Raw genomic sequence first — 26,246 nt, forward strand, 5'->3', positions numbered from 1 at the left:
CAAGGTCTTGGCGTTTTCCAGAAGCAGAGTAAAGATATTAATTCACTCTTGTGTGTCTCAATGTCTAGGCTGACCGCTACCATAATACAGTAAGAACGTATACTTTCCAACTAGTGTGGGGAAGGAAAATATAGAATCAGGAGAAATAACCCAAAAAGGGGAGGAGAAGACTAGTGGGAAATACCAAATGAAATGATAAGTATAAAATCGAACGTATCAGTCACAATACTTGCAAATAGCCTACACGGTCCAGTTAAAAGACAGATATTGCCAGACTGGATCAAGTCACACTGACCTGTTCCATCGCCCCTCTCTGGCCTTCTTTGGTCTTCTGGTTGGCTTTCCTAGAGTGCCCCTTCACGGCCTTCCTAGAAGTAAGCCTGTGTCCTGCCTCGTGACAGTCGAACTGGACCAATCAGGGGCGCCTGAGTGGCTCCGTTGGTTAAGCGTCTGACTTTGGCTCAGGTTATGATCTCGCAGTTCTTGACTTCGAGCCCTGTGTCTGGCTCTGGGCTGACAGCTCAGAGCCCGGAGCCTGCTTTGGATTTTGTGTGTGTGTGTCTCTCTCTCTCTGCCCCTCCCCAGCTTATTCTCTCTCTCTCTCTCTCTCCCCCTCAACAATAAATAAACATTAAAAAAAAAAATCAGACCAATAGGCCAACTCCAGAGCCGCATAAACCAGCTGAGTCAATTATAGTCAACGACATCCCACATGATACGCCACTCCTAGAAAGTGGTATTGCGTTCAACGCTTTCTCTGTTAAGCCGTACCCCTATCGCTGGAAGTCCTCATCAGAGGCTGGGAGGCCGCCCAGCAAGGGCGCTCCGAGGAGGAGCCGGGCTCCGGTCCACGGGTAGATGCGTGACAGTTTCACCCTTGCTTACCGAATGAAGACCTCCTCCATGGTGGTGACCGAGGCCCCGAAGCTGGCGATCCCCAGCTCCACCTGCCTCTGTTCCAACTCGGTAAATAGAGATGCAAACCTGGAAGGGAAGAGAGGTTTTATTCCTCACGGGTGCGAGGGGACCCCCCCCCCCCCCGCCCCGCCATCACCGTCACCCTGAGCTTTCCGCAGGGCAAACAGCGGGGGCTGTGGAGTCGAGTTGGACCTTGTTCAAATCTCAACTTGGTCGCCCTCTAGCTTCAGGACTCTGAACTTGAACCGGTGAGGATGAGGGTGACAGCATTTACTCCAGAATGTTTCTGTGAGGGTAAATCGCACACACACCTCGCACGTTGTGCGAATATCATTCCATCTCTTTCCTACTCTTTTTGGAGTGCTGACTAAGGGCCAGTGGCTGTTCCAAGCCCTTTTCCACCTATGAACTCCGTCAATTGTCTCCACAGCTCTTTGAAGACAGTGCTGAGGTTAAGTGACTTCCCCAAGACCACATAGCGGAGACAGGGCACAAACCCAGGCCATTCTCTCCAAAGACAGTGAGTGCTCTTTTTTGTTTTGGTTTTCCTACTGTTACGGTAAATGAGGAAAGGAGCTAATTCTTAACAACCTGCTGATCTCAAACCCTTCCTTATGCATGCATGAATGGATCGTGGCTTTTTGTGTGATATTAAGAAACCCACAATCTCCTATCTGCTCCCTCACAGCCCAGTGTCCAGGCCGGCAAAGTGCCTGTAAGAAACCCCGCTCGCATGCCTGATGCCCTCATGAGGCTGCGCAGCGTTCTCGTCCGCCCCCAAGGGCGGCAGGTGCGTTAAGAGCTTGCACAGTGCACTGACTGTGGCTGTGCTGTGACTATGTGCGGACTCTGCCGCTGCCTGGCTGTGTGACTCTGGGCTAGCTCTTTCACGTCCCGAGTCTCTCCTCATCTGTAGGGTAGAGACTACCTCATGCACCGAGTCGTAAAGAGCACAGTGAACATAAGGACACCTTGCAGAGCAGCCGGCCTGTGCTGTGTGTTCAGTGTCGTTTACTGAAATTGTGCTCATGGATTGCTACTGTCTTGCAACAAAGTCAGTATGTCCCTTCTGAAAAATTGGAGCAAAGTTTTCACGTAGTGAGATGCCTTGTTCTCGTGTCAGTCAAGAGGTGATGTTACTTTTTTAAAAAAAATTTTTCAATGTTTATCTTCCAGAGAGAGACATAATGTGAGTGGGGGAGGGGCAGAGAGAGAGGGAGACACAGAATCTGAAGCAGATTCCAGGCTCTAAGCTGCTAGTGCAGAGCCCGATGTGGGGCTCAAACTCACGAACTGTGAGATCATGACCTGAGCTGAAGTCGGACCCCCAACCGACTGAGCCACCCGGGTGCCCCAGGAGGTAGGCCTTTCCGTCACCCTACACAGTGCTCCTGCTGCCCCCTCCAGAAGGTTCTGTCTCCTCCCCGCAGATGACCAGTGTCTCTATTTCCACCACCAGAGGTTCCCCATACCCGGTCTTTGTCTTCACATAAGTGGAATCTTCGTCTACTTTGGGTCTGGTTTCCTCTATGCAACTTGTTTCTGAGGTTTGACCGTGTGGTTTGCGCGCATTGCTAGTGTATTATTGTTCATTGTGTGTCTCTGTGGGTGAGTGTTCACCAAAAGCAATATGCCCCAGTGTGAGTGCTGGTTCTCCTGCTGACCGACATTTGGGTGGAAGTGATGGGGGTCGGGTCAGAGGAAGCCCACGGGCTCTGCCGTGGTTTCTCGGAGCCCTGGGCCACCGTGCCTGGGAGGATCGCGTCCATGTGCTGCCTACCGGTCCCAGCTGGAAGGCTTTCCGGGAATCCCCGCTGAGGCCCCAGACCTGGGTGTGAAGCCGTCCTGGGATCCCCAGGTAGGTCCATTTGCCAGCTCGTAATTTTGCTAAAGACTTTGTGTTCGTGTTCATGTGCCAGAGTTTTGCTACTGGAGACTCATGCCCTTAAACGGGTTGGGAGCTGCTCCCTTCTCTCTCTCTCTCTCTCTTTTTTTTAAATTTCCTCGGCGTTTGATGGGACCTGGCATTTTCTTTTCGGGAACGTTTGTCATTGCAGATTTGATCTCGTCAGTAGATGCACGGTGATTCGTCTTCGTCTTTCCCACCTGGTGTCAGTTTTGGTGGATTGTCTTTTTCAAGGAATCAGCCTGTTGTATCCAAATCCAATTTGTCTGTGATCTTTTCTCCATGTCCCATCCTGACTGTGCAGTCGGTGTGCGGAATGGTCTGTTCATTCCTGTGGCTGGTTCTTGTCTTTTCTTCTTTTTTTCTTTAATGGCTTTGGCAGAAGCTTGTCACTTTTATTAATATTTTTAATAAACAATGTCTGGCGATTTTAGATTTCTCGATTTTTTCTTTTGCTTCTTATTTCATCATTTGCTCTCCTCGTATTTATTATTTCTTTCCTTCTCTGTATTCTGAGCTTCCTTTCTCTCTCTTTCTCTCTCTCTCTCTCTCTTTCTTCCTTTTTTAGAGAGAGAGAGTGGAGGAGGAGCAGAGAAACAGAGAGAGAGAGAGAATCTTAAGCAGATTCTTAAGTGCTGAGCATGTGCTGAGCATGGCGCCAGATGTGGGGCTCGATATCACAACCGTGGGATCATAACCTGAGCCAAAATCAAGAGTCAGATGCTTAACTGAGCCACCCAAGCACCCCCCGAATCATTACTGATTCCTCTTTGACCCATAAGCTGTTCAGAAGTGTGGTGTTGCATTTCCAAATATTTGTGGATTTTCTAGGTATCGTTTTGTAATCAAGCGCTAATTTAACTCCGCCGCTTGTGTTTTGGGGAGGCTGGGTCATGGCTGAGGGCCTACGTGTGAGACAGGGACGCCAGGAAGACGGCAGAGTGGGAGGGACCCGGAATGTGCCCCTCCCCTGGCACGGCGTCGGCGCTGGCAGAATCTGTCTGATGTGTGTGCCACTGGAAGCTGTAGTCAGAGCCGTCAGGCAAGAAAAAGAAGTAAAAAGCATCCAAACTGGAGAGGAAGAAGTACAGTTATCTGTTTGCAGATGATATGATCTTATATGTAGAAAACTCTAAGATGCTACAAAGAAGCTGTTAGAACTAATAAGCGAATTCAGCAAAGTAGCAGGAGACAAAGTCAGCGCGCAAAAATCCATTGCATTTCTAAACACAATGAACAGATCTGAAAAGGAAATTATAAAAATAACCCCATTTCCTGTAGCATCAAAAAAAAATTCTTAGGAATCAGCGTAATCAAGGAAGTCAAAGACTTTTACGATGAAAACTATAAAACATTGCTGAAGGAAATGAAAGAAGTTGTAAATACATGGAAACACAGCCCCTGTTTATGGACTGGAAGACTTAATTTTGTTAAAATGTCAATACCAGCTGGAGAAATCTGCAGATCCAGTGCAGTCCCTACCAAAAAAGCAGTGATGTTGTTTGCAGATGTAGAAAATGCCATCCTCAAATTCATATGGAATCTCAAAGGACCCTGAATATCAAAACAATCTCAAAGGAGAACAAAACTGGAGGACTCATGCTTCCTGGCCATCTAAGAAGCGACAGCAATCCAAGCAGGGCAATATTGGCACAAAGGCAGACGGACGCATAGATGGAAAAGAACAGAGAGCCTAGAAATAAGTCCTCGCATTTATTGTCGAATAGTTTTCGACGAAGTTGCCAAGACCATTCAGTGAGGGGAAAAGGACAGTCTTTTCAACAGGTGGGGCTGGGAAAACTGGACATCCCCACACAACAGCATGACATGGGACCCTACATAACACCACATACAAAAACTAACTCAAAATAGATCGAGGACCTAAATGTAAGACCTAAAATCGACTCTCAGGAGGAAACATGGGACAGAGCTTCATGACATGGGATCTGGCGGTAACTTCTTGGCTGTGACACCAAGGGTATGGTAACACAAGAAAAAAATGAGCAAATCAGATGTCATGAAAATTAAAAAACAACAACTGTGCAGCAAGAAACACTATCATCAGAGTAAAAAGGCGGCCCAGCGGGTTCGATCCCCACGTCGGGCTGTCTGCTGTCAGAGCAGAGCCTGCTTCAGATCCTCTGTCCTTCTCTGTCTCTGCCCCTCCCCTGCTCACACTCTGTCTCTCAAAAATAAATAAAACATTTAAAATAAAAAGACAACGCACTGGATGGAAGAGAATATTGCAAATGCTATATCTAATCAAGGATTAATATCCAGAATATATAGAAAATTTCTAGTACTCAACGCAAAGAACAACTCGATTCAAAAATGGGCAACAGGGGGCACCTGGCTCAGGTAGAAGAGCATGCAACTCTCGATCTCTGGGTCGTGAGTTCGAGCCCCATGCTGGGTGTAGACATTACTGAATAAATAAAAGTTTTTTTTTTAAATGGGCAATAGACGTTGCTTCAAAGAAGACCTATGAATGGCGAGGAAATATACACCAAAGAATGGGAAGCAGGGTCGTGAATGGATACTTGTACACCCATGTTCATGGCAGTATTATTCACAATAGCTAACATGTGGCCCCAACCCACATGTCCGCTATGGATAAAGAACGTGGGGTGTGTGTGTGTGTGTGTGTGTGTGTGTGTGTGTGTGTGTGTGTAAGGGAAAAATATTCAGCCTTAGGGAGGAGGAAAATTCTGCAAGACGCCACGACATTGAACCTTGAGGACACTGTGCTTAGTGATCTAAGCCAGTCACGAAAGGACAGATCCAAAAGCCAATGGGAAAGTGCACGCTGGCACTCATAAGAGGCAGTGAGAGCAGTCCAGATCTTAGAGACAGAAAGTATATAACGGTGGGGGCCAGGGGCTGGGGAGAGGGCGGTGGGGAGTTCGGGTGCTCCTGGAAGTGACCCAGTGGAGACAGGAGTTGATGGTGTGGATGGGCGGGGTGAGTCAAGCAGGTGCGTTCCTGAGAACGCAAGGTGGGTAGACCCGCAGCTGGGGCTGAAGGGTGAGCCTTCAGCAGGAAGGGGACACGTTCTGGGCTGTTAAGAGACGGAAGGAAGAAAGGAGCGAGTGTGGGCTTGTGTGGGAGTGAGACGGAGTTCTTGTTTGGTGGCTCTCGACTTCATAGTGAAGTAGGAGGTAAGATTCCTACTTGAGAACAACATGATGCAGAGGACGGGGTGTTGGGGGGGTGCCGGGAACCTATCCGGGGTCTGAAATAATTAAAGAAAATCAGGAAAAACCTTCATCTGAGCTCAGTCATCCAATAAAAGGGCCCCTGTAAAGCCATATTTAAGAATTTGACTTTAACCTGAAGGCTTCTGGGAGCCATCGAGGGCTTTAAAGGATGGAGGTGACATGATCAGAGCCCCATATTTTCAAGTGTGCTTAGGCTGGAGTGTGCTGTCTCTCCAGGAGGTACCAAAGGCCTGGGGGTCCAGACCCTCACAGAACAGAGAGCTCTTGCTGAGGACAGAGACGGGGGATGGCTCTGGACAGTCCGTGCATGCACGCAGGCACTCCCGTGCACGCTCACAGGTACTCCCGTGCACACACACAGGTACTCCCGCCCCCTGGGGTCCGCACCTGGGCATGCTCTTTTTAGGAAGAATAAATGTTAATTCTTCTCCAATGCTGGACTGCATAACCGCATTGGGTATGTGGTGATAAATCAGATGGGCAATCTTCTCTGTGCTACAGTGAGGTTTCTTCACTAAAGTCATGTAATATCCTGCACCTGAAACAACATTTCAAAGAGCCTGAAATAATCTTACTCTTTGTAGCTGCACTTACTTTTTCTGTAGGTCAGAAGGGGCGGCTCCCTGGGAACGTGGAGCTGGAGGGCCCCGTGGGGTGGAATTGTTTTCACACAACGAACTGGCCTCTGAAGGCCGGTATTCTGGAGGGTCTGGCCTTCTCCTCCGTGACCGGAGGTGGTAATGACGGACTTAGTGATGCTGGCCGACGTGGCAGAGGGCTGTATGGAGGGCAGCTGACTTGGCAGAGACCTTGCACATCAACGTGAAGAACAAGGCTACCTCTGTAATAATCACATCATGTTTTTGGCGTTTTGAACGTCCTTTCTGACACTAGTGACACTTGTTAGCGTGATGCTGGCGATGGGGCCACTCAACAAACATTTCTCAAGCCCTTGCGATGAGACAGGCACTGTTCTAGGTACCAGTCAGGAGTTCTTGCTCTCATGGGCCTTCATTAAAGGAGTGTGAGACAGACAATAAGATACACAGGGAAAATGTATAGAGTATTAGTGACATGAGCCATGTGTCAAGAAAGACAGACATGGGACGGGGTGTGGAGGGTTGGGGAATGTGATTTAAAAAATTTTTTTTGTGTTTATTTTTGAGAGGGACAGAGCATGAATAGGGGAGGGGCAGAGAGAGAGACACACAGAATCCGAAGCAGGCTCCAGGTTCTGTGCTCACAGCTCAGAGCCTGACACGGGGCTTGAACTCATGAACTGTGAGATCATGTCCTGAGCCGAAGTCAGACGCTCAACTGACTGAGCCACCCAGGTGCCCCCAGGGAGTATGATTTTAAACAGGGCACACCAGGCCAAGCACGGCCCGTGGGCCACCCCTAGGACTCTGGCTTTTGCTCTCGGTGGGAGGGGAGGTCACTGCAGGGCTGAGCCAAAGAGTGACAGGCTCATTCTGACAACAGGGCGGTGGGGGACGGGGGGGGGGGTGGTTAGTGGTGGTGGTCAGCAGGCAGGTGTGATAATCCAGGCCAGGAGAGGATGGAAGCCAGTCCAGGGTGCTAGACGGGCGTGGAGGTGAGGGGGGAAGGGAAGGCCCCCAGGATTTGGGAACAGATAGGATATGGGCTCTGACAGACGGAGGGGTCAGTGAGCCTGCAAGGTTTTGGCCCAGATCCTAGAGGACATCGTCTGCCTGTGCTGTGGGCAGAGTGCGGGAGCCCGGGGCTGCACAGGGTTTGGACAAGCCTGCCGGAGCCGGGCAGCGTCCGCGCACGGGGAGCTCAGGAAGGGGTCCGGGCTGGAGAGAGGATGACCACAGGCTGGATGAGGTCACCCGGTCAGGGGGCAGAGGAAGGATGGGGGCGGCAGTGACACAGGAGGCCGTGGGGTCCAGGAAAACAAGGGAGCCATTTGTAGAAACACCCCACACCTGTACAGGTGCTTCGCACACGCTGGCTCAGTCCTTGAGGAGCATGGTCCCTGAGTGTCCGCTTGTCACATCGGGAAAGGACGGTGGAAGAAGGATAAAACCCCTGGCCGCATGGGTGGAGAGGCCGTGAACCCACAGAACAGAACTCAGACATCAGTGTCCTGCCTCCAGATCTGAGTCTGCTCCCACACCCCCTCCTCCCTTCCCGGCCCCGGCCCGGCCGCAGGGCCCCGCCCGCCCCGCTCACCGTACTTCTGCTTGAGGAACAGCGAGGACCCGCAGCACTGAAGCTCCCCCTTGGCCATGATGGCCACGCGGTCCCCCAGCAGGTCGGCCTCATCCATGAAGTGCGTGGTGAGCAGCACGGTGCGCTGGCTCTTGTGCTGCTGCAGCAGGTCCCAGATGGCCCTCCTGGAGACGGCGTCCATGCCTGAGGTGGGCTCGTCCAGCATCAGCACCTGTGGACCGGGCCGAGGAGCCGGTGGCGGGTGGCCGGGTGGCGGCGGCTCCCCGTGGCCGCCCGCCGTGCTGGGCGCCCCGCCCCGGGGCCTCCCGCCTGCCTACCTTGGAGCCCGCGATGAGGGCGATGCCGATGGACAGCTTGCGCCTCAGGCCCCCGCTCAGGCACCTGCTCAGGGAGTCCCGCTTGTCCTCCAGGCTGAGGGCGTGCAGCATCCGCTGGACCTCTTCGGGGCATTTGAGGCGGGACAGGCCCTTCAGCTGAGACAGCAGGGGCAGGGACGTCGGGCAGGGGCTCCCGGGCTTGGCGCCTCCTCCTTCCCTCCACGTGCTGCGCTGTGTGCCCTGATTTCCCTCCACGCCGCCCTGGTAGGGGCCCAGCTGTCCCACAGGCATTTTGCTACTACCTGCATAAACTGCACCCCAGAAACTTACTACCTCCGTGGAAAGGGATGGGCACAAGGCTCTTGGGGTTTGAATCATGTGAATATGAGTCTCATCAGTACCAAGTACAGCAGCGTATGAAGGAAAGGATTATACCTCCTGACCAAGTGGGAGCCACCCCCCGGGATCCAGGGGACGTTCCACAGATGAGAAATCTAAGTGTTGCAAAGGCAAGAGTTTGGCTGGCTTTTCACCCAGTCAGTGGGAGGGGCCTCTACACCCTTGGAGGGATGCGTGTGTCCTTGTTATTCAGGGCTGTACCCTTGGGCCACGCCTTAGTTTATGCTAATGAGCTGACTCACACTCTGTCTATCTCTCTCAAAAATAAATGAAAATATTTTTTTTTAATTTTTTTTTTTACGTTTATTTTTGAGACAGAGAGAGACAGAGCATGAATGGGGGAGGGGCAGAGAGAGAGGGAGACACAGAACCGGAAGCAGGCTCCAGACTCTGAGCCATCAGCCCAGAGCCCGACGCGGGGCTCGAACTCACGGTCCGTGAGATCATGACCTGAGCTGAAGTCGGACGCTTAACTGACCGAGCCACCCAGGCGCCCCGAAAATATTTTTTAAAAAATAGAAAAAAAAAACAAAAACTGGACACTGGAAGGTTAAGTGAGCTGCCCTCCTGCACGGCGACGTGCCAGCAGGGTATATGTCCTGAGGACATGGAAGCTTCGCACGTGGGACTCACCCAGACCTCACCCTGTGTGTATGTCTCTTCGTTCGGCTGGTCCCGACTTGTATCCTTTATAATCACCCTACCCTAATGATAACCCTTGCCTCTCCTCCTCCCCAAATGGTTGGGGAACAGTGTCCAAAAGAGGTTTTAGGACCCTCTGAGGTTGGGGTCAGGGAGCCACAGCCTGTCTTCCCACCACCAGGACGCAGAGGAGCCACAGCCTGTCGCGCACAGACTCACCTGAGCATAGAAAGAGAGATGCTCTGCTACGGTGAGGTCATCAAACAGGATGTCGTGTTGGGGGCACCAGCCCACGCTCTTCTGGATCTCCGCCATATTGCGTGAAATTTCATATCCATTGATATACACACACCCACTTGAAGGGGGAATAAGACCTAGGAGCAAGGAGAAGACATATCCCAAGGTCACCTGCAGTCAGAGCACGCAGCAGAGCAAGGGTGTAAGGACACTCTCTGTTTGTTGGCGTGCAGGCCGCCTCTGCCTTGTCATGATTGGGAACATCTGAGGCGTAGATGATCTGTGACAGTGAGTGAGGATGTGTGGGGGCAGCGGAGGCAGGAGACCTCCTTCCTACGTCTGAGGAGCGCCAGCCTGCCTCGGTGAAGAAGACACACACGGGTGCGCGTCATGCTTACACTGAGGTGAGCATTAAGAGCTACTGTGGAAACGTGGTTCAGAACGATGGTGTTTGGGTTGTCTAATAGGTTTGACCTGAGACCCATGACTGATTCCGTGTAAATTCCCAGTAAGCCCCAGGGAGCACTCGAATGATCGTACCCCCTGCCTGGTGCATGTGGGGATGTGTATATGGCCCATCTGTGTACTCTGTCTTTATTATCAGTTTCTTTAAAAACATTTTTTAAATGTTTATTTATTTTTGAGAGAGAGACAGAGAGCACAAGTGGGGTAGGGGCAGAGAGAGAGGGAGACACAGAATCTGAAGAAGGCTCCGGGCTCTGAGCTGTCAGCACAGAGCCTGACGCGGGGCTTGAACTCACAAGCCTTGAGATCAGGACCTGAGCCGAAGTCGGACGCTCAACTGGCTGAGCCACCCAGGCACCCCCTAGTCTCATTTTCTTATTTTAAGTTGTATTTTTTCAGACTGAAAAAGGCCATAGATGTCTATTGCAACAGGGTTAAAGGAAGAAGGGCAAAGCAGACGAAGGTTATGCACATCCCAACCTGTAAACACGACCGCTGTTAACATTGTTTTGCATACTTCCGACTGTGTTCTTACGTTCTTATGCGTACGCTGTCCCACATGCTAAGTTTCTAGCAAAACTGGGAAATATAAATTCTGGTTCTTTTAACTGGCCTTTTCACAAAACAGTCTACTGAGGCCATTTCTCCACGTCAACGAGATCTATATAATTTGCGAAGGCTAACAGGATTTCATTGTTATGAATATACCCTGCGTATTTATTCACACCATGCTAGTAGGTATTTAGGTATTTAGGTAGTTTGCAGTGTTTCGTGAGTATGAACATGGATCTCAACTCTGCCTTCCTCCCCATACACTTTCTGACTCCAAACCAATGTCAGTAGATTCGGTGGCCAAGAGGGGACAAGACTTTCAGGTTCTTGATACTTCCTGCCAAATTACCCACTGATGGCGTTTTGGGATCTTTCATTTGCCTGTGGACGATAAAGCATCGGTGACTGCGGTTGGGGGATGGGGAGGAAAACCAGTGATGCTTTCCACGTTAAATACGTAAGTCTTTTTATGTAGAGTTACAATACTAGAATAGCTCCTAGAATTTTTTTTTCAAAACCCACATAGCTTTACTGGGTGGAGGAATGGGGTTTCAGATACAGAACAGGCCTGTGCCAACTTTGGGGCCTCCGTGCACAGAAGCCCTTCAATGTTCAGTGTCCTGGGCCCTCAGCCAGGCTTTCCCTTCCCGGCTTAGCATCTTCAGGGCTATTCAGTCTCGCTCGGTGTCTCTCAGCCGTGCCACTTTCTCCAGGGCCGTGTTGGCCTTTTTTTCTGTGCCATGTCACTGCCGGTAGAAATCCATGGCTCATCTCTGAGAGGTCATTCGTGGTCCGCATTGTGGCAGGACTTGCAATTACGTTCATTCATTCATTCAGTCAGTCATTCGTTGAAAAGTATTTACTGCGTGGCTGTTCTTTGCCAAGCCCTGATCCAAGCACCACTGGCCAGAGGGAAACAGAACAGATTCTCTGGAGAGAGGGATGGGGGAGACAGAGGTAGCACACATATACAGAAACCACTGCTGAGAACAGCAGAGAGGGAAGCACCCGGGAAGAGTGTGTGTGTGTCTGTGTGTGTGTTTGGGGCGGGCAGCGGGGGAAACGGTTTACGTCTTTGTCTTTGAACAACACTAGGGCCTTAGTCATGTGGCCTGGGGGTCTAGCTGGGTCACCCTACAGGCGCTGAGGACCTCAAGTCCATACAGGAGGAGAGGCCTCTGGCATCAGCAATGCCTGCATCTGACAAGGACCCCTGTCTAGAGACAGTACTGCACCCCAGTCCAGGAAACCTGCCGGCCTCAGTCCCCTGTCCTGACCCCCACAGAGCCTGTCCAGTGAGCGTCTGTGGGGCTGAGCCTCAGATCCTAAAATCCTGATGCCGGGGACGGGGCGTGGAGGGGGAGAGACCGACGGAACCTCAGACCAAGTTTCCCCTTTGCTGCTCGTCAGAATCTTCCAGAGAAGGTGCACAGCAGCCTGAGAGGGGAACCGAGGCAGCCTGCCTCTGAGATGCTGATAGTTTCTCTGGCAGGGTGGATGTCTGTGACTGCTTGGCTCTCAGAGCTCCTTGAAGCTCAGAAATGTGTCTCGTTGGTCTTGTACAGAACTTTACACAGGTTAAGGCTCCAAGAAATACATATTTGCAGAATGAACAAGTTCTCAAACATCGCAGCCTATTGTTTTAGCTGACAGAATGTGAAATAACTATTTAGGCATCAAAATGACTGTGAAACCGAAGTAATTGTAGAATAATTCTCCAGGTCTCATCCTAACTGAGCCACCTCCCCCGCCCCCCCCAATCAGAAGCAAATGGATGGATTTCATGGTTAGGAGATTAGTGGTGCCTCCCTGTACCGGAAGGTTCTATGTGGGAAGACACACATAGGGCAGGGCTCACAGCTCCTGGATAGCGTGTGAGATCAGAGTCTGCAGGCTGAAAGAGCCAAAGATTTCCTTTTCCTGCTACAAGTTCACGTGAACAGCCAGACAGGATACAGATGGCATAAAAACAAACAGCAAATGCTTCGTATTAAGACGTCAGTGAGATCTAACGAGGGGAGATGGAACAGAATTCGGGGTCTGTTCCTCCTCGAGGGGCTGGCCCTGCACAGGTACCTGTGAGCACGTAGCACGTGGTGGTTTTGCCGGCTCCGTTGTGTCCCAGGAGAGCAGTGATCTGCCCCTGGTACAGATTCAGGGTCAGGTCTTTGACTGCTACATGTTTATTCTTTCCTGTGTGATAGACCTGCGGAAAATTCAACGCGTGACTGACCGTGGAGCACGTGCACACATGTGGCGTTTGTGACGAACCTGTGACCCACCCCAAGTTCCCCTGCCAGCCCATCGGTGGGAATCCAAGTGGAAATCTAGAAGGGAGCCCTCTTTTCGGGGTTTAGCTGACCGGGGTGGGGGGGGGGCTGGTGAGGAGCCTGACGGGGGTGGGGCGCAGTCCTGGGGGTTCTCCCTGGTACCCGAGCCACGGAGGCCAGAGCTCGAGGACGAGGGGCTCAGAGCTTGGCAGGGAGATTTCTCCCTGCTTCTAGAACCACACCTTTCCCCGCATTACCTGGCTAAGCCCCCTCAGAAATCATGCCAGAACCGTGTGGCTGCAGACAGCCTGTTGTGTGAGCACAAAGGGAATCCCTGCATGTGGAAGTGGCAGGCATGCCTGGAGGGAGCTGGAGCCATCCCGTCCCGGGCCAGAATGTGACGCCTCCTCCCCCTCCAGCTCCCACAGGCAGAGAAAGGCTGCGAGCGTGACAAGGCTGCGTTGTCAGTACAAGGAAACCGCCTCTCCTTGGGACTCATCGCATTTGAAGGACAGACGGGGCCAAAGGAGAAAATGTGGGACATCCCCGGCATGGGGCTTGTGTCCAGGCGTCCCATCGCGGCACCGCCTAGTCACGTGGGGCTCTGCGTGCAGGAAGGGCTCAGCCAACGCTGGTGACAGGGAATCACGCCCCAGCTGGAAGCGGGCCCTGAGAGCTGGGGCTCCGAGTGGCTGGGTGTGTGAACCGTGGAGGATGGAAGTCAGCCAGCAAGTGGCTGAGTCCCAGGGTGTCCCAGGTGTCTCCAGGCAGGGGCGCTGGCAAGGCAGGGGTGAGGGGGGCGGGTTATTTCAAGAGAGATCATCCAGACCCTCCACCCTCCTCCACTTAGCTGCACCCCAGGAGACAGGGCACTTTACATCAGGTTCCTCTTTTGAGGACAGCATTCCAGGAGGAAACGAAACCTCGGTCAGGAAATTGTGCCTCGTAACCCCCATCAACAATAAAACAGAAGCCTCTGCGCCTGTTTCTTCAGTTCTCGGAAGGAGATTTGTGAGCCGATACCTTGTAGAGATGCTGGATTTCAATCCCTTTCTTCAAATTGGTAGGCTCTTCCTGAATCAACTTGCTCTTTGGAGAGTTGTCCGGATCCGCCACCTGGAGCACCGACTGCGTGAGGGGCACGGGCTGTCCACGCCAGTGGGATGGCTAGACAGAAAGGCAGCTGACATTAGCACGTGCGGGTGAGTCCACTGTCTGCTTCGGGAAGGTAAATATTTCGGTAAACCAAGTTCTCCACATCCCTCCCCCTCCAGCCCCCAAGTTTCCTGGTCCCAAATATTTAGTGGTGCCTGGAGACGTCAAGCAGCTTGCTCGTGGACCCACTAACAACAAGCTGCTTTCTAGCCTGCAATTCGTGGTCCTGAGGACGGAGTGAGTGACGGGGACGCGCCCCGCCCTGGCTCGCGGCGTGCCGGGAAGCTCCCTGTGGCCGAGGCCTGGAGAAGTACCGGGCGGGCGCTTGTCCACACTCTGGGAAGGGCCAGCAGGGCGGCCGCACAGAGGTCCAGAGTGAGTGCCCGTGCACGTCAGACAGGGTCACCCCCTTCACAACGGGGCCACTGGCGGGGCGTTAATCGTGCTCCCCTGGTGACCGCAAGCTGATAGGTTCCGGGGTGAATCCGGCTTAGAGGACCCAGCTTAGGTGTCCTGGGGTTCGGGATTTCATCGGGGACACCGCCACGACGGGCGAGGGTATCGGGGGGAGGCCGTGGACGGTCTGCGTCGGTCTGCAGAGCGGCGGCGCCCGCACTCACCATGACGAAGAAGTACCAGGGCTTGGGCACGCCATGCTCGCCCGGGAGGACGGCCTCCACGTACCCGGCCACCGCGCCGTACAAGACGGAGTCCAGCAGAAGCATCAGCAGCACCTGGCAGAAGTTAAACTCCCCGCTGAAGCCGCCCACGTTCTTCCACTGCAGGCCTGTGCCTGCCCGGAGAAAGGGCCGCAGTCAGCACCCGGAGGGCAGGACGTCCCGCTCCCGCCGCCCACAGGCCTGCAGAGTTGATGTCTGGGGCGCCAGGGGACGAACGCAAGGCACAGGAGGGGGGAAAGCTAGAGCTGTGAGTGTCTCCCACACGACAAAACATTTTCAGTATTACCAGAAGGCGGTAGTGTTTTCACTGGCACCGAATAGGGACGCGGTCATCCAAGACGCCTCCCCGCTTCCGCACCTGTTACCCGCCTTGTCCGCCGGGCTAATTCTCACCTGAAGTGAGGGCTGCCCAGGGGTCTCCTTACCCTGCACCCCTCCCCCGTCCGGGTTATGTGCCCATCCCCCCGGCACCCTGAGCTAACTGCGATCGGAGAGGGTAGGGCTCTGTGCTGTGAACCTGCCCGAGTTAACTGTTCACCCATCACTGTATCTGCAGCGTCTGCCCCGGGGCCCCACGTGCTGTGGGCGATCACACATCCCTGTTCCACAAATACAGGAAGGTACCGAGGAGTTGGCTTGGGACCAGGTCCTGGGCGCGTAGGGAGGAAAGTAGCCTGTGTGGCGCCCAGTGTCTAATCTGGGTGCAAGTGGCCAAGGCTTCTCACTGAAAGCGTCCGAGATACTGAGTGTCCGCCAGCAGGCTCGCGGTGGCGGGAACCAGCAACGCCGAGGGAGAGATTCAAATGCGGGCGGGCGAGCATACAGACGGGCTAGATCGCTGCTCCTCAGACTTCAAAGTGCTTGCTGAGCACCTGAGGTTCTGTTCCCATTCGGCGCGTCAGGGCCCCCCACGCCCCACCCCAGGAACCTGGGCTGAGCTGAGCTGCCGTGGGGAGAAGGGCCAGGTGGCCTCCGAGGCCCTTCCTGGGAGGCAATCCCGCGACTGGTCCACACGAGAGCGTTGCCTTCCACCGCGCCTGACAATCAGATCTCGCAGGGCTCAGGGCAGACTCCAAGGCTGCGGTGGACACTGAGCCCACGCGGTTCTCGAGAGCAGGTGCATCCTCACGCAGCGCTAGTCTGCCCCGACGTCAGATCCACCCCCCTTTACGGTCATTTAGTTTGCATCTTGTTTAAGAAATCTTTCCCGCTTCGAGGATAGGAGTGTTCTCTTTTATATCATCATCGCCAAGAGCGTTACAGAGTTTTGACGCTGGAATTGACCCCTGTGGGTGCTGTGATTTGCGGGTCCGGTTTCAACTTCCCCAGAAGGTCTTCCCGTCCCTGCAGCACCATTTACTGACCCCCACTGCCGGGGGTCGGCGTCACTGCCAACCTTCACCCGTGCCTTTGGCCTTGGGTTTCCTGTTCTATCAGTCTTTTTGTCAGTCTTAATTATGATTGCTCTCTGATAGATCATCATGTCTGGGAAAACAAGGTTTCCCATCTTGCTCTTCCTGAAGCGGTTTTGGCCATTCTTGCCTCTCTGTACTTTCGTTTAAATTTGAGGGGGCGGCTGGGTGGCTTAGTCGGTTGAACGTCCAACTTCGGCTCAGGTCATGATCTCACAGTCCGTGAGTTCGAGCTGGGCATCGGGCTGTGTGCTGACAGCTCAGAGCCTGGAGCCTGCTTCAGATTCTGTGTCTCCCTCTCTCTCTGACCCTCCCCTGTTCATGCTCTGTCTCTCTCTGTCTCAAAAATAAATAAACATTAAAAAAAATATTTTTTTTAATTTGAGGGGGCGCCTGGGTGACTCAGTCGTTTGAGCGTCCGACTTTGGCTCAGGTCTAGAGTTTGGATCAGGTAGGGGTTAGCTGTGACTTCCTCCCATGATTTATCTAATTATATTCAGAAGAAGGTGCATGCGGGAGGGGTCTGCGCCATGTCCGTTCCATCTAGAGTGTTCTGAACAGGGTGTGCCCGTCCTGCGCCCCGACTTCCAGCCCCCACGCCGTGGAGGTGGGCGTATGACCAAAGTCCTCTCTTCTTTTATGCCGCTTTTGGACTCAGCCAACCTTTCGTTACTCTTTCTTCTATTAAGTTTAAAAGTTACCCACTGCTTCTGGCCTGCTTGGCTCAGTAATGAATCACCAGGTCTGCTTTATGTTGCAAAGTCTAAACTTAATTATCTTTACTCTCCTTCCGGGAGGTATTTACTCCCTTTGGGTTCTGACATGATCCCCTCTAAAGCCCCTCCTATACACTTTAATTTTACCTGTTAAAAAAATTTTACCTGTTAAAAAAATAAAGAATAAAAACCTAAGGGAGGGCGCCTGCATGGCTCAGTCAGTTGAGCATCCGACTCTTGATTTCAGCTGAGGTCATGATCCCATGGTTGTCGGATCGAGCTCTCGAGCTCCGCGTCAGGCTCTGAGCTGAGCCTGGAGCCTGCTTAAGGTTCTCTCTGCCCCTCTCCCCCACTTGCATGCACGCGCTCTTTCTCTCTCTAAAAAAAACCCAAAAAACAAAAACCTAGGGGCGCCTGGGTGGCTCAGTCGGTTAAGCGTCCGACTTCGACTCAGGTCATGATCTCACAGTTTGTGGGTTTGAGCCGGGCATCGGGCTGCGTGCCGACAGCTCAGAGCCCGGAGCCTTCTTCAGATTCTGTGTCTCCCCCTTTCCCTGCCCCTCCTCCGCTTGCGTGCACGCACACCCACTCTCTCTGTGTCAGAAATGAATAAACATTAAAAAATAAAAAAAAAATAAAACCTAAAGGAATCTCCGCTGCCGCTGCTGCCACTGCTGCTGCTGTTGTTGTAGTTATTTTACACAACCCGTGTATGAAGCCGCTGTCTTCAGGCCCCCACTGTGGCTCTGTTGAAAAGCAATTTTTCTTTTTGCTCCCCAGGCCACTTTTAAGATTTTTCTCTTGCCATCTGCTGTGCTCCGTTGTACGCTGGTGTGCCTAGTGTAGATTTCTTATTACTCTCGTCTGGGATTTGCTGGGCTTCCTGACATTGAGTTTGGGGACAGATGGGGGCACCTCTTTCCAGATGCATTTCCTCTGCCCCTTCTCTCATTCCCTGCCGGATCTCTGCTTAAATGGAGGCAAAACGCTCTTCCCTGCGTCAGTTTTCAGCTCTCCTGCCACTTTAAAATCCTTTTGGTCCTCGTTGCTGCCTTCTGCATGGTTTCTTCTCACCTCCTTCCAGGTCATAATTCTCCCTCCGCTGTTTCGAATCTACTGGTAACCCATCCGCGAAGTTTGCTCCTTGGCTGGTCGTATTTTGTATTTCCCCCAAGGGGTATTGCGTCCTCATTGCTTGCAGATATTTTCAAACCTGCCTTATGAAAAGAAAAACCTATCACGAGCATTACTGTTTTATAATCTGTGATTTGATAATCCCAAAATGTGAGGACTTTGTGAATCTGTTTTCACTTTGTCTTGTTTCTGTTGGTTCCTGTCCATGGCTGTTTATTTCCTTATGTTTTTCACTGCCTTGTACTTGAAAACCTGTGAGGCTTTGCCTGTGAGGCCAGCTCTGCCGGGCACCTGGGCTGCTGCTTGAGGGTCCCTGGACTGCCCCTGCAGGGTGACCCGGGCTGCAGCTCCGACAGAGAACCAGCTTGTAACAGGCTCGCGGGGGCAATTTTCTCCTTTGTTTTTCTTTCACGATACAGCCAGCACCACGGCACCTTCCCCAAGGCCGTCTCGTGTATCAGGGGTTGGTATAAAGACACAGGGATGTACTTTCCTGCCCCGCCCCCTTCACGAAAGCTGTCACCTCAGCTGCCGGACAGGCTTTCAGCTGTCAGCCTCCTCACAGCCTTTTCTGGGTGGTCCACACCCAGTGACTGCAGGAGGCAGAGGCGTGGGAGCCGGGCCATCTCAGCCCACCCAGGATGCCCACCCAGGATGCTCGGACCCCCACGGCTGTCAGGACCGCATTGTAGCCCTGCCGAGTGTCGTTTCAGTCTCTCCCCGAGAGAATCCCAGCGTGGGAACAAACCCACAAGCTCGTCCAGCCCAACTGCTCACCCAAGTTCCCCCCGCTTTCAACAGAGAGGCTCTGTAAAATTCCCCTATTCACTCACTAACATGGAAGAAATCGGAGGTACTATTTTTTATGTTTATTTATTTATTTTCAGAGAGAGAGAGAGAGTGTGCACATGAGAGTGGGGGGGAGGGGTAGGGAGAGAGGGACAGAGAGAGAATCGCAAGCAGGCTCTGCCTGCTGAGCGCTGAACCCAGCATGCAGCTTGATCTCACCAACCTTGATCTCATGAACCATGATATCACGACCTGAGCTGAAATCAAGAGTCGGACGCTTAACAGACTGAGCCACCCAGGTGCTCCCGGAGCTACCGTTTTAAACCTACTTTTCCCCCGTTGTCGTTTGCAAAGTGTGGTCTCGTCACTGCTTTGTTAAAGAAAACCACTCACCTGCAATGAATTCTGGTCAACTTGACACCCTCCATTATATTTTAAGCACCCTTCACCCATTTAGACCATCCCAACCTAAAGACACATATTGATAGATAGTGCCTCTGAGCAGGTTGTTGAAGGTAATCCCAACTGCCCTAAGAGGACGCATAACCTAGGTCCCACATATAATTCCTATCCCTGTGCTGCTAAGCCAAGCCGTAGTGTCTGGAACCAGGACTCTGGTGATAAAAGCCAACACTGAACAACGAAGACACTTGCTGGAGTGTTCACAGCAGATCACCTTCGTGCCGCGGAAATGTGGGACGGTCTCATGCAGATAGCCTACTGAGGCCAGCTGGTCCCTACATTTTGATATGCTAGCTGCAATCTTCTGCTGTGACTGCTGGCATTCGGAAGGATCCTTCCGACCCCAGAACGTAAGACAGATGAAAACTTGGGGGTGCACTTCCAAAGGTGGGAGTTGGAAGTAGGACACCATTGATGGGAAGTCCCCTAGATGGACCCTGAAGGCTGTGAGCCTCAAACATGACGTATGTAGATAGCACTCCGTTTATCCATAAAATTCTGAAAGTGTGAACCAAATCGAATCATGACTCTGTATCTTTTTTTTTAAATTTTTAATGTTTTTATTTATTTTTGAGAGAGAGAGAGAGACAACAAGCAGGGGAGGGGCAGAGAGAGAGGGAGACACAGAACCCAAAGCAGGCTCCAGGCTCCGAGCTGTCAGCACAGAGCCCAATGTGGGGCTCGAACTCACGGACCATGAGATCATGACCTGAGCTGAAGTCGGACGCTTAACCGACGGAGCCACCCAGGCGCACCATAACTCTGTATCTTTTATATCTGTACGACTGCATGGTCATATCATCTCCTAAATCATTAATATGCTTTAGTTTTGCTCCCAAACCACACTGTGAGCTGTGTGGTGTGAAACGTGTCCTACAACCTACCGTAGCTTCGAGCAGGTCAGAAACGCTCAGGACGCCGAATGAAGAGTGCAGTGAGGCTCTCATGGGAACTCAGGTCACCCTGCCTGTCAGCGGTGACAGGGCATTGAGGCAGCGTCCCTTGGAGAAAGGTGGGACTCACCTCTTATCTCAAATACGGAGATAAATCGCACTCCCAGTGCCATGGCGACATTCGAGAGCAGGCAAAAGCCAATCTTTTGGAAGTGGGTCCTCTGGGAGTAGCTGAAAGTGAGGTACAGGTATGGGAGGTAGGTGAGGAAGAAGATGATTCCTCCCGAGGCAGTGGCTACGTGGGCTGCGGGAAGAAACGAGAAGGGTTTTGTCACTGATGCACCACGTGCGACACAAGCCCCTTCCCGCCACGGCAGGGCGGGGGTGGGGACCGTGGGGGCCTCGGCATCTCCAAGAGAAGCCGTCTTTTCAGGAATTTTGCATTTTCGCTATCAAAAGACCAAGGGTATCTATGGCACTTAAAACACAAATCCATCCGGGGGCGCCTGGGTGGTTCAGTTGGTTAAGCGTCTGACTTCGGCTCAGGTCACGATCTCACGGTTTGTGAGTCCAAGCCCCGAGTTGGGCTCTGTGCTGACAGCTTAGAGCCTGGAACCTGCTTCAGATTCTGTGTCTCCCTCTCCCTCTGCCCCTCCCCTGCTCACACTCTGTCTTTCTCTGTCTCTCAATAATAAACGTTAAAAAAATTAAAAAAAAAAAAAAAAAAACCAACACGAATCCACCTGTCCGTGAAGGCACAATGTCTAACTGCCCAAGACGGCACTGACACCATCCCTCACGGTACAGACCTCCTCTGGGCAGTGGGACATGATGTAGCACCAGGACCTGCACATTCTCTCTAGACTCTTCCATAACCCCCGTGCCCTCCCTGTTTTACAGGGGAGGAAACTGAGGTTTAGCCACATGGAATAAATGTGCCCTGTGGCATGGAGCTAGTAAATTATGGGTCAAGGACTCGAGGTTTTTCCAGGTTCTTGGCATCTTGGCTCCAGATTGGGAGAGAAGGCCAATCCAGCTGGAGCGTGGGACAGGAGCTCAGGTTGAGTGCAGGCGTTTGACTTCCGGGAAGTGGAGAGAACAGGGAACCGGTCCTAAAAGTTGCATAGGTAATGGAAAAAGCCCCCATTGAGACAGCAGTGGGCCCTTCACCGAACCTGGCTGACCTTGGATCTTGTATAACTTGACTAAATTTCTTCTTTTGTAAATGGTGTCAATCATTGCTAGGATTTACTAAGCTCTTACCACGCATCAAGTGTTGTCAGCATTTGACGTGCAATACCCTACCTGATTCTTCTAACTAAGTTGTAAATACTGTTATTTTCCAGTCTCACAGAAGGGAAAACGCATGCACAGTCTGTTAACTTGCTCAAGGTCAGGGTCCACACGAGGGTGCAAAACCGGCCCTCTGAGGCCAGAGCAAGAACTTCCAGCCTCAGTGAAGAAGGGAGAAGGGCTGCGTCCACTGGAGGGTTGGGAAAAGGTTTGAAATTGCTGATCCAGAGAGGTGCGGGTCAAAGTGACAAAGGAATGTGGGTGGTCTGCAGGGCGGTGGCCAGCGAATCTGTGAACCCGAGGCCTAAATAAAGAGACTGGTCCACACAGGGGAGAGTGTTTCTCTGGCCAGGTTCTGCTGCAGGGTAAGCGGGGAGCTGGGTGTGACCAGGGCTGAGGATTTGCAATACGAGTTCAACAGAGAGCCGGTGGGTATACGTCAGAGGAGTCAAAGTAGGGACGGGCCAGGGGCTCCGAGGCACACGATGGGGTGATGGGTAGTGACAAAACACTGGGGCCAATGGATCGTGAGATCATGACCTGAGAGTAAGTTGGACACTTAACCAACTGAGCCACCCAGGCGCCCCATGATCAATTCATTTTCAATTGATGCTAAAGCTATTCAATGGGGGAAAGAGTAGCTTTTTTTATTTTCATTTTTTATTTTTATTTTTGAGAGACAAGGTGAGACAAAGTGAGAGTGGGGAGGGGCAGAGAGAGAGGGAGACACAGGATTGGAAACAGGCTCCAGGCTCTGAGCTGTCAGCACAGAGCCTGATGCAGGGCTCGAACCCACAGACTGTGAGATCATGACCTGAGCTGAAGTTGGACGCTCAACCAACTGAGCCACCCAGGCGCCCCAAAGAGTAGCTTTTCAACAAATGGTGTTAGGAAAACTGGATATCTACATGCAAAAGAATGAAGTTGGACCCTGATCTTAGACAATATGCAAAAATTAACTCAAAATGGATCAACGTTCTAAACATAAGAGTTAAACCTATAATACTCTTAGAAGAAACCTTGGGAGAAATCTTCATAACCTTGGGTTTGGCACTGGTTTCTTAGTATAAGGACAAAAGCATAGGCAACAAAAGAAAAAAGAGATAAAGTATACTTTAACAAAATTTAAAATTTTTGTGCATCAAAAGACACTATCAAGACAGTAAAAACACAACCCATGGAATGGGAGAAGATATTTGCAAATCATATCTGAAGAAAGATTAATATTCAAAGTCCATAAGTAACTCATACAATTCAGCACCAACAGAACAAACCATGCAAGTGAAAAATGGGCAAAAGACTTGAACAGGTATTTCTCAAAAAAAAAAAAAAAAAAAAAAAAAAAAAAAAAGCCCTTATGTACTGCTGTGCAAATGTAAAATGTTGCACCTTCTGCAAAAAACAGTTTGCTACTTCCTCAAAAATTTCCTCAAAAAGTTAAATAGAATTATCATCCAGCATCTACACTCCTAGGTGTATGCCCAAAGGAATTGAAAGTAAACTCAAACAGACCCTTGTGCACAAATGTTCACAACAGCATTGTTCACATTAGCCAAAAGGTGGAAACAACCCAGTTTCCATCAACAGATGAAAAGATAACCCAATGTGGTCTGTCCATATTATGGAATAGTATTCAGCCATCTAAGGAATGAAGTGAGGTAGGAGTCCAAGTGCCTATCTGGTTGTCCCAGCACCATTTGTTAAAGAAACTGTTCTTTTTCCATTACATGGTCATGGCACCCTTGTCAAAATCAATTGCCTATTAGATGTATGGGCTTATTTCTAGACACTCAATTCTGTTCCATCAGTCTATCTATGTTCATGCCAGTACCACACTGTTTTGATCCCTACAGCTTTGTAGTAAGTTTGAAAATCAGGAAGTGTGAGTCCTCTAACTTTGTTATTCTTTTTTGAAATTGTTTTGGCTTTTCAAGGCCCATTGCCATTCCATGTGAATTTTATGATCATCTTGTCCATTTATGAGAAAAAGGAAGCTGGGATTTTAATAGGATCTGAATAGAATCTGTAGATCAATCTGGGGGAATAGGGCCGTTTTAACAATACTAAGTCTTCCAATCCATGAACATGGGATGTCTTTCCAATACGTCATCTTTGATTTCTTTTACCAAGTCTCTTATCTCTGTGGTCAGAATTATTCCTGAGTATTTTATTTTGGATGGCATTTTAAGTGGAATTGTTTTCTTGATTTCCTTTTGGGGATGGTTACTGTGCGTGTATAGAAACACAACTGATTTTTGCGTGTTGACCTTGTATCTTGCAAATTTGCTGAATTCATTTGTTTCTGGATCCAAATTCGCTGGATTCAAAGTTCTTTTTGTGGATTCTTTAGGATTTTCTCTGTATAAGATCATGTCACGTTTGAATAGAGAGCGTTTTGCTTCTTCCTCTCCAGTTACATGTCTTTGGTTTCTTTTTTCTTCTTAATTGCTCCGGCTAGAACTTCCAGTACAGTGTTGAATAACAGAGGGGAAAGTGGGCATCCTTATCTTGTTCCTGATCTTAGGGGGAATATTTTCAATTATTCACCATTGAATATGATGTTAGTTGTGGGGTTTTCGTAAATGCTCACTATTGGTTGAGATACTTCCTTTAAATTTTAGTTTGTTAAAATTTTTTTATCATGAAAAGTACTGGGTTTTGTCACATGCTTTTTCATTATTTTTCATATGTTGAATTATTCTTCCATTCTTGGGATAAACCCCACTTGGCATAGTGTGTAATCATTCTAATATACTGTTGGATTTAGTTTGCTAGTGTTTTGTTGATGATTTTTCCATCTCTGTATTCATAAGGAATTTTAGTCTGTAGTTTTTTTGGTCTGATGTCTTTTCCAGCTTTGGTATCAAGGCAACGCTGGCCTGTAGAATGAGTTTGGAATATTTTTGTTTTTATTTTTAGTTGTAGTTTAGTTTAATTTAGTTTAATTTACTTATGTTGGATGCAAGTCTCTTATGATATATAGTACTTGCAGATGTTTTCTCCCAGTCTGTGGTTGTCTTTTCACTTTCTTGATGGTATCCTTTGAAGCACAAAGTTTTTGACATTGAGGAAATCCAATTTATCCATCTGCTTTTTTATGATTTATGCTTTTGTTGTCATGTCTAAGAAATCACCACCTAACCCCAGATCACAAAGATTTATGCCTGTATTTTCTTTTCAGGATTTTTGTAATTTTAACTCTTATATTTGGAGTTACAATCCATATTGAGTTGATTTTGTGCATGATGTGATGTAGGGTCCAACTTCATCTTTTGCTCGTGGATATCCAGCTATCCCAGCACCCTTTGCTGAAAAGACTGTTCCTTATTCCTTGCCTGTTGAATTGTCTCGGCCCCTTCATCAAAAAGCAATTGGTCGTAGACTCTGAGTTGCGTAAGTATATATTTGCCTTCACTTGGGACTATTTCCTACTCTGGTCCTGCTTTATTGTGCTTCTGACCTCATTGGTTTTGTCTTTTATTTCCAGCCTGTGCTTATTTCTTGTGTGTGAACGCAAGCTCAATTTTGGGGGTTTCAGACTTCTGTACCACATTAACCTTAGCTTTTGAGCATCCTTTTGATACTTATGCTCTAAGGTATCCATGTAACTCTCTTCCTTGACCATCCCCCCTGCCATGCTTGCCCTTGAGCTATTGAGGGATAGTGGGACACTAGGTAGAGAATTTGAATCAGGAGATAGTGTCCAAGCCCAGTCAGCCTCCCAAAGAACCCACCCCCATCTTGGCAGGGTCCATATTTTCCAGGGCCCACATATTAGAACATGGTATCTGATGTCAAATATTCACTAATGTAAACAATAAATTGCCTGGCTTCCTTTATACCACATTTTAATTTTTTCCCAAATTCTTTTAAGCCTTTTTGTTGTTGTTACCACCTGCTGGACCCGTCCTCCATTCATGTTTTTACCTCCGTCGCTCTATTTGAATCAGGACTCAGTTATCCCACACTCTGACTTGGACTCCATTTCCTGTTATTTTTGTCTCTAGTAGTTCAGCGACTCTACCAACAGTTTTAGAGGTAACACCCCTCTGATAGGACCAAAGTCCCAGGAATTCCTCTCTTACTGTGGTGTCTTATAAGCTACCCTATCATTGTGCCCAACTCACAATCAAGACCTGGAAACCTGTCTGCACTGGATGTCTTACCCTTCATTTCCTTCCACATTGGGACTTACCATTTGCTTCCATTTGAAATGACATTTAGAAGCCAAATGAGGCATAAAGATATACGTATATAGAGACAGTTCCCTAAGCCTTCAATGGGGAATGGAACTGCTCTACTGCTAAAGTAACCGTAGAGGTGAAAACTTGGCTTTGGAGAAATAATAATTAATGATGCACATAACTGGAATAGCAATGCTACCAGAAAAAGAAGTCACACACACACTCCCCGACTGAGAATTTTATCAGGACTCACCTTTTTGGAAGAATGTGCTGATCATGAATGCAAAGAAAACAGTGGCCGTGGCAAAAGACAGTAGGAAAACAAATATCAAGCTAGGGTCACTGTTCCTGAACACCGCCACACTGTTCACCTATGGAGCAGTCACAAACACACATTGTTTTTACGTG

General features: G+C 50.2%; 1 protein-coding gene and 1 long non-coding RNA gene across 3 annotated transcripts in view; one reads left to right on the top strand and one right to left on the bottom strand.

The window, feature by feature from the left end:
• The window catches only part of LOC112853195 (ATP-binding cassette sub-family A member 17-like), a 73,200-nt gene that overhangs the window by 36,758 nt on the left and 10,196 nt on the right, over positions 1–26,246 (bottom strand). The window contains exons 7-16 of the mRNA XM_086691535.1: positions 26,092–26,209; positions 20,492–20,665; positions 14,896–15,068; positions 14,144–14,266; positions 12,927–13,056; positions 9,816–9,970; positions 8,556–8,711; positions 8,239–8,449; positions 6,430–6,580; positions 886–984 (exon numbers count right to left, since the gene is read on the bottom strand). Of these exons, the coding sequence (XP_086547661.1) occupies positions 886–984; positions 6,430–6,580; positions 8,239–8,449; positions 8,556–8,711; positions 9,816–9,970; positions 12,927–13,056; positions 14,144–14,266; positions 14,896–15,068; positions 20,492–20,665; positions 26,092–26,209 (1,490 nt within the window). The remainder of the gene's footprint in view (positions 1–885; positions 985–6,429; positions 6,581–8,238; positions 8,450–8,555; positions 8,712–9,815; positions 9,971–12,926; positions 13,057–14,143; positions 14,267–14,895; positions 15,069–20,491; positions 20,666–26,091; positions 26,210–26,246) is intronic.
• Positions 1–26,246, top strand: part of LOC147573205 (uncharacterized) — a 42,759-nt gene that overhangs the window by 5,949 nt on the left and 10,564 nt on the right. Inside the window, exons 2-3 of one of the 2 annotated variants that reach the window (XR_015245289.1) lie at positions 1,359–1,438; positions 14,188–22,082. This is a non-coding gene — a long non-coding RNA (uncharacterized LOC147573205). Of the gene's footprint in view, positions 1–1,358; positions 1,439–13,261; positions 22,083–26,246 lie in introns of those variants that run through there. The other variant, XR_015245290.1, reaches the window with a different exon arrangement.

Source organism: Puma concolor, chromosome E3 (genome assembly GCF_028749965.1).
Source record: "Puma concolor isolate L17-30 chromosome E3, mPumCon1.1.hap2, whole genome shotgun sequence".
Lineage (NCBI taxonomy): Eukaryota > Metazoa > Chordata > Mammalia > Carnivora > Felidae > Puma > Puma concolor.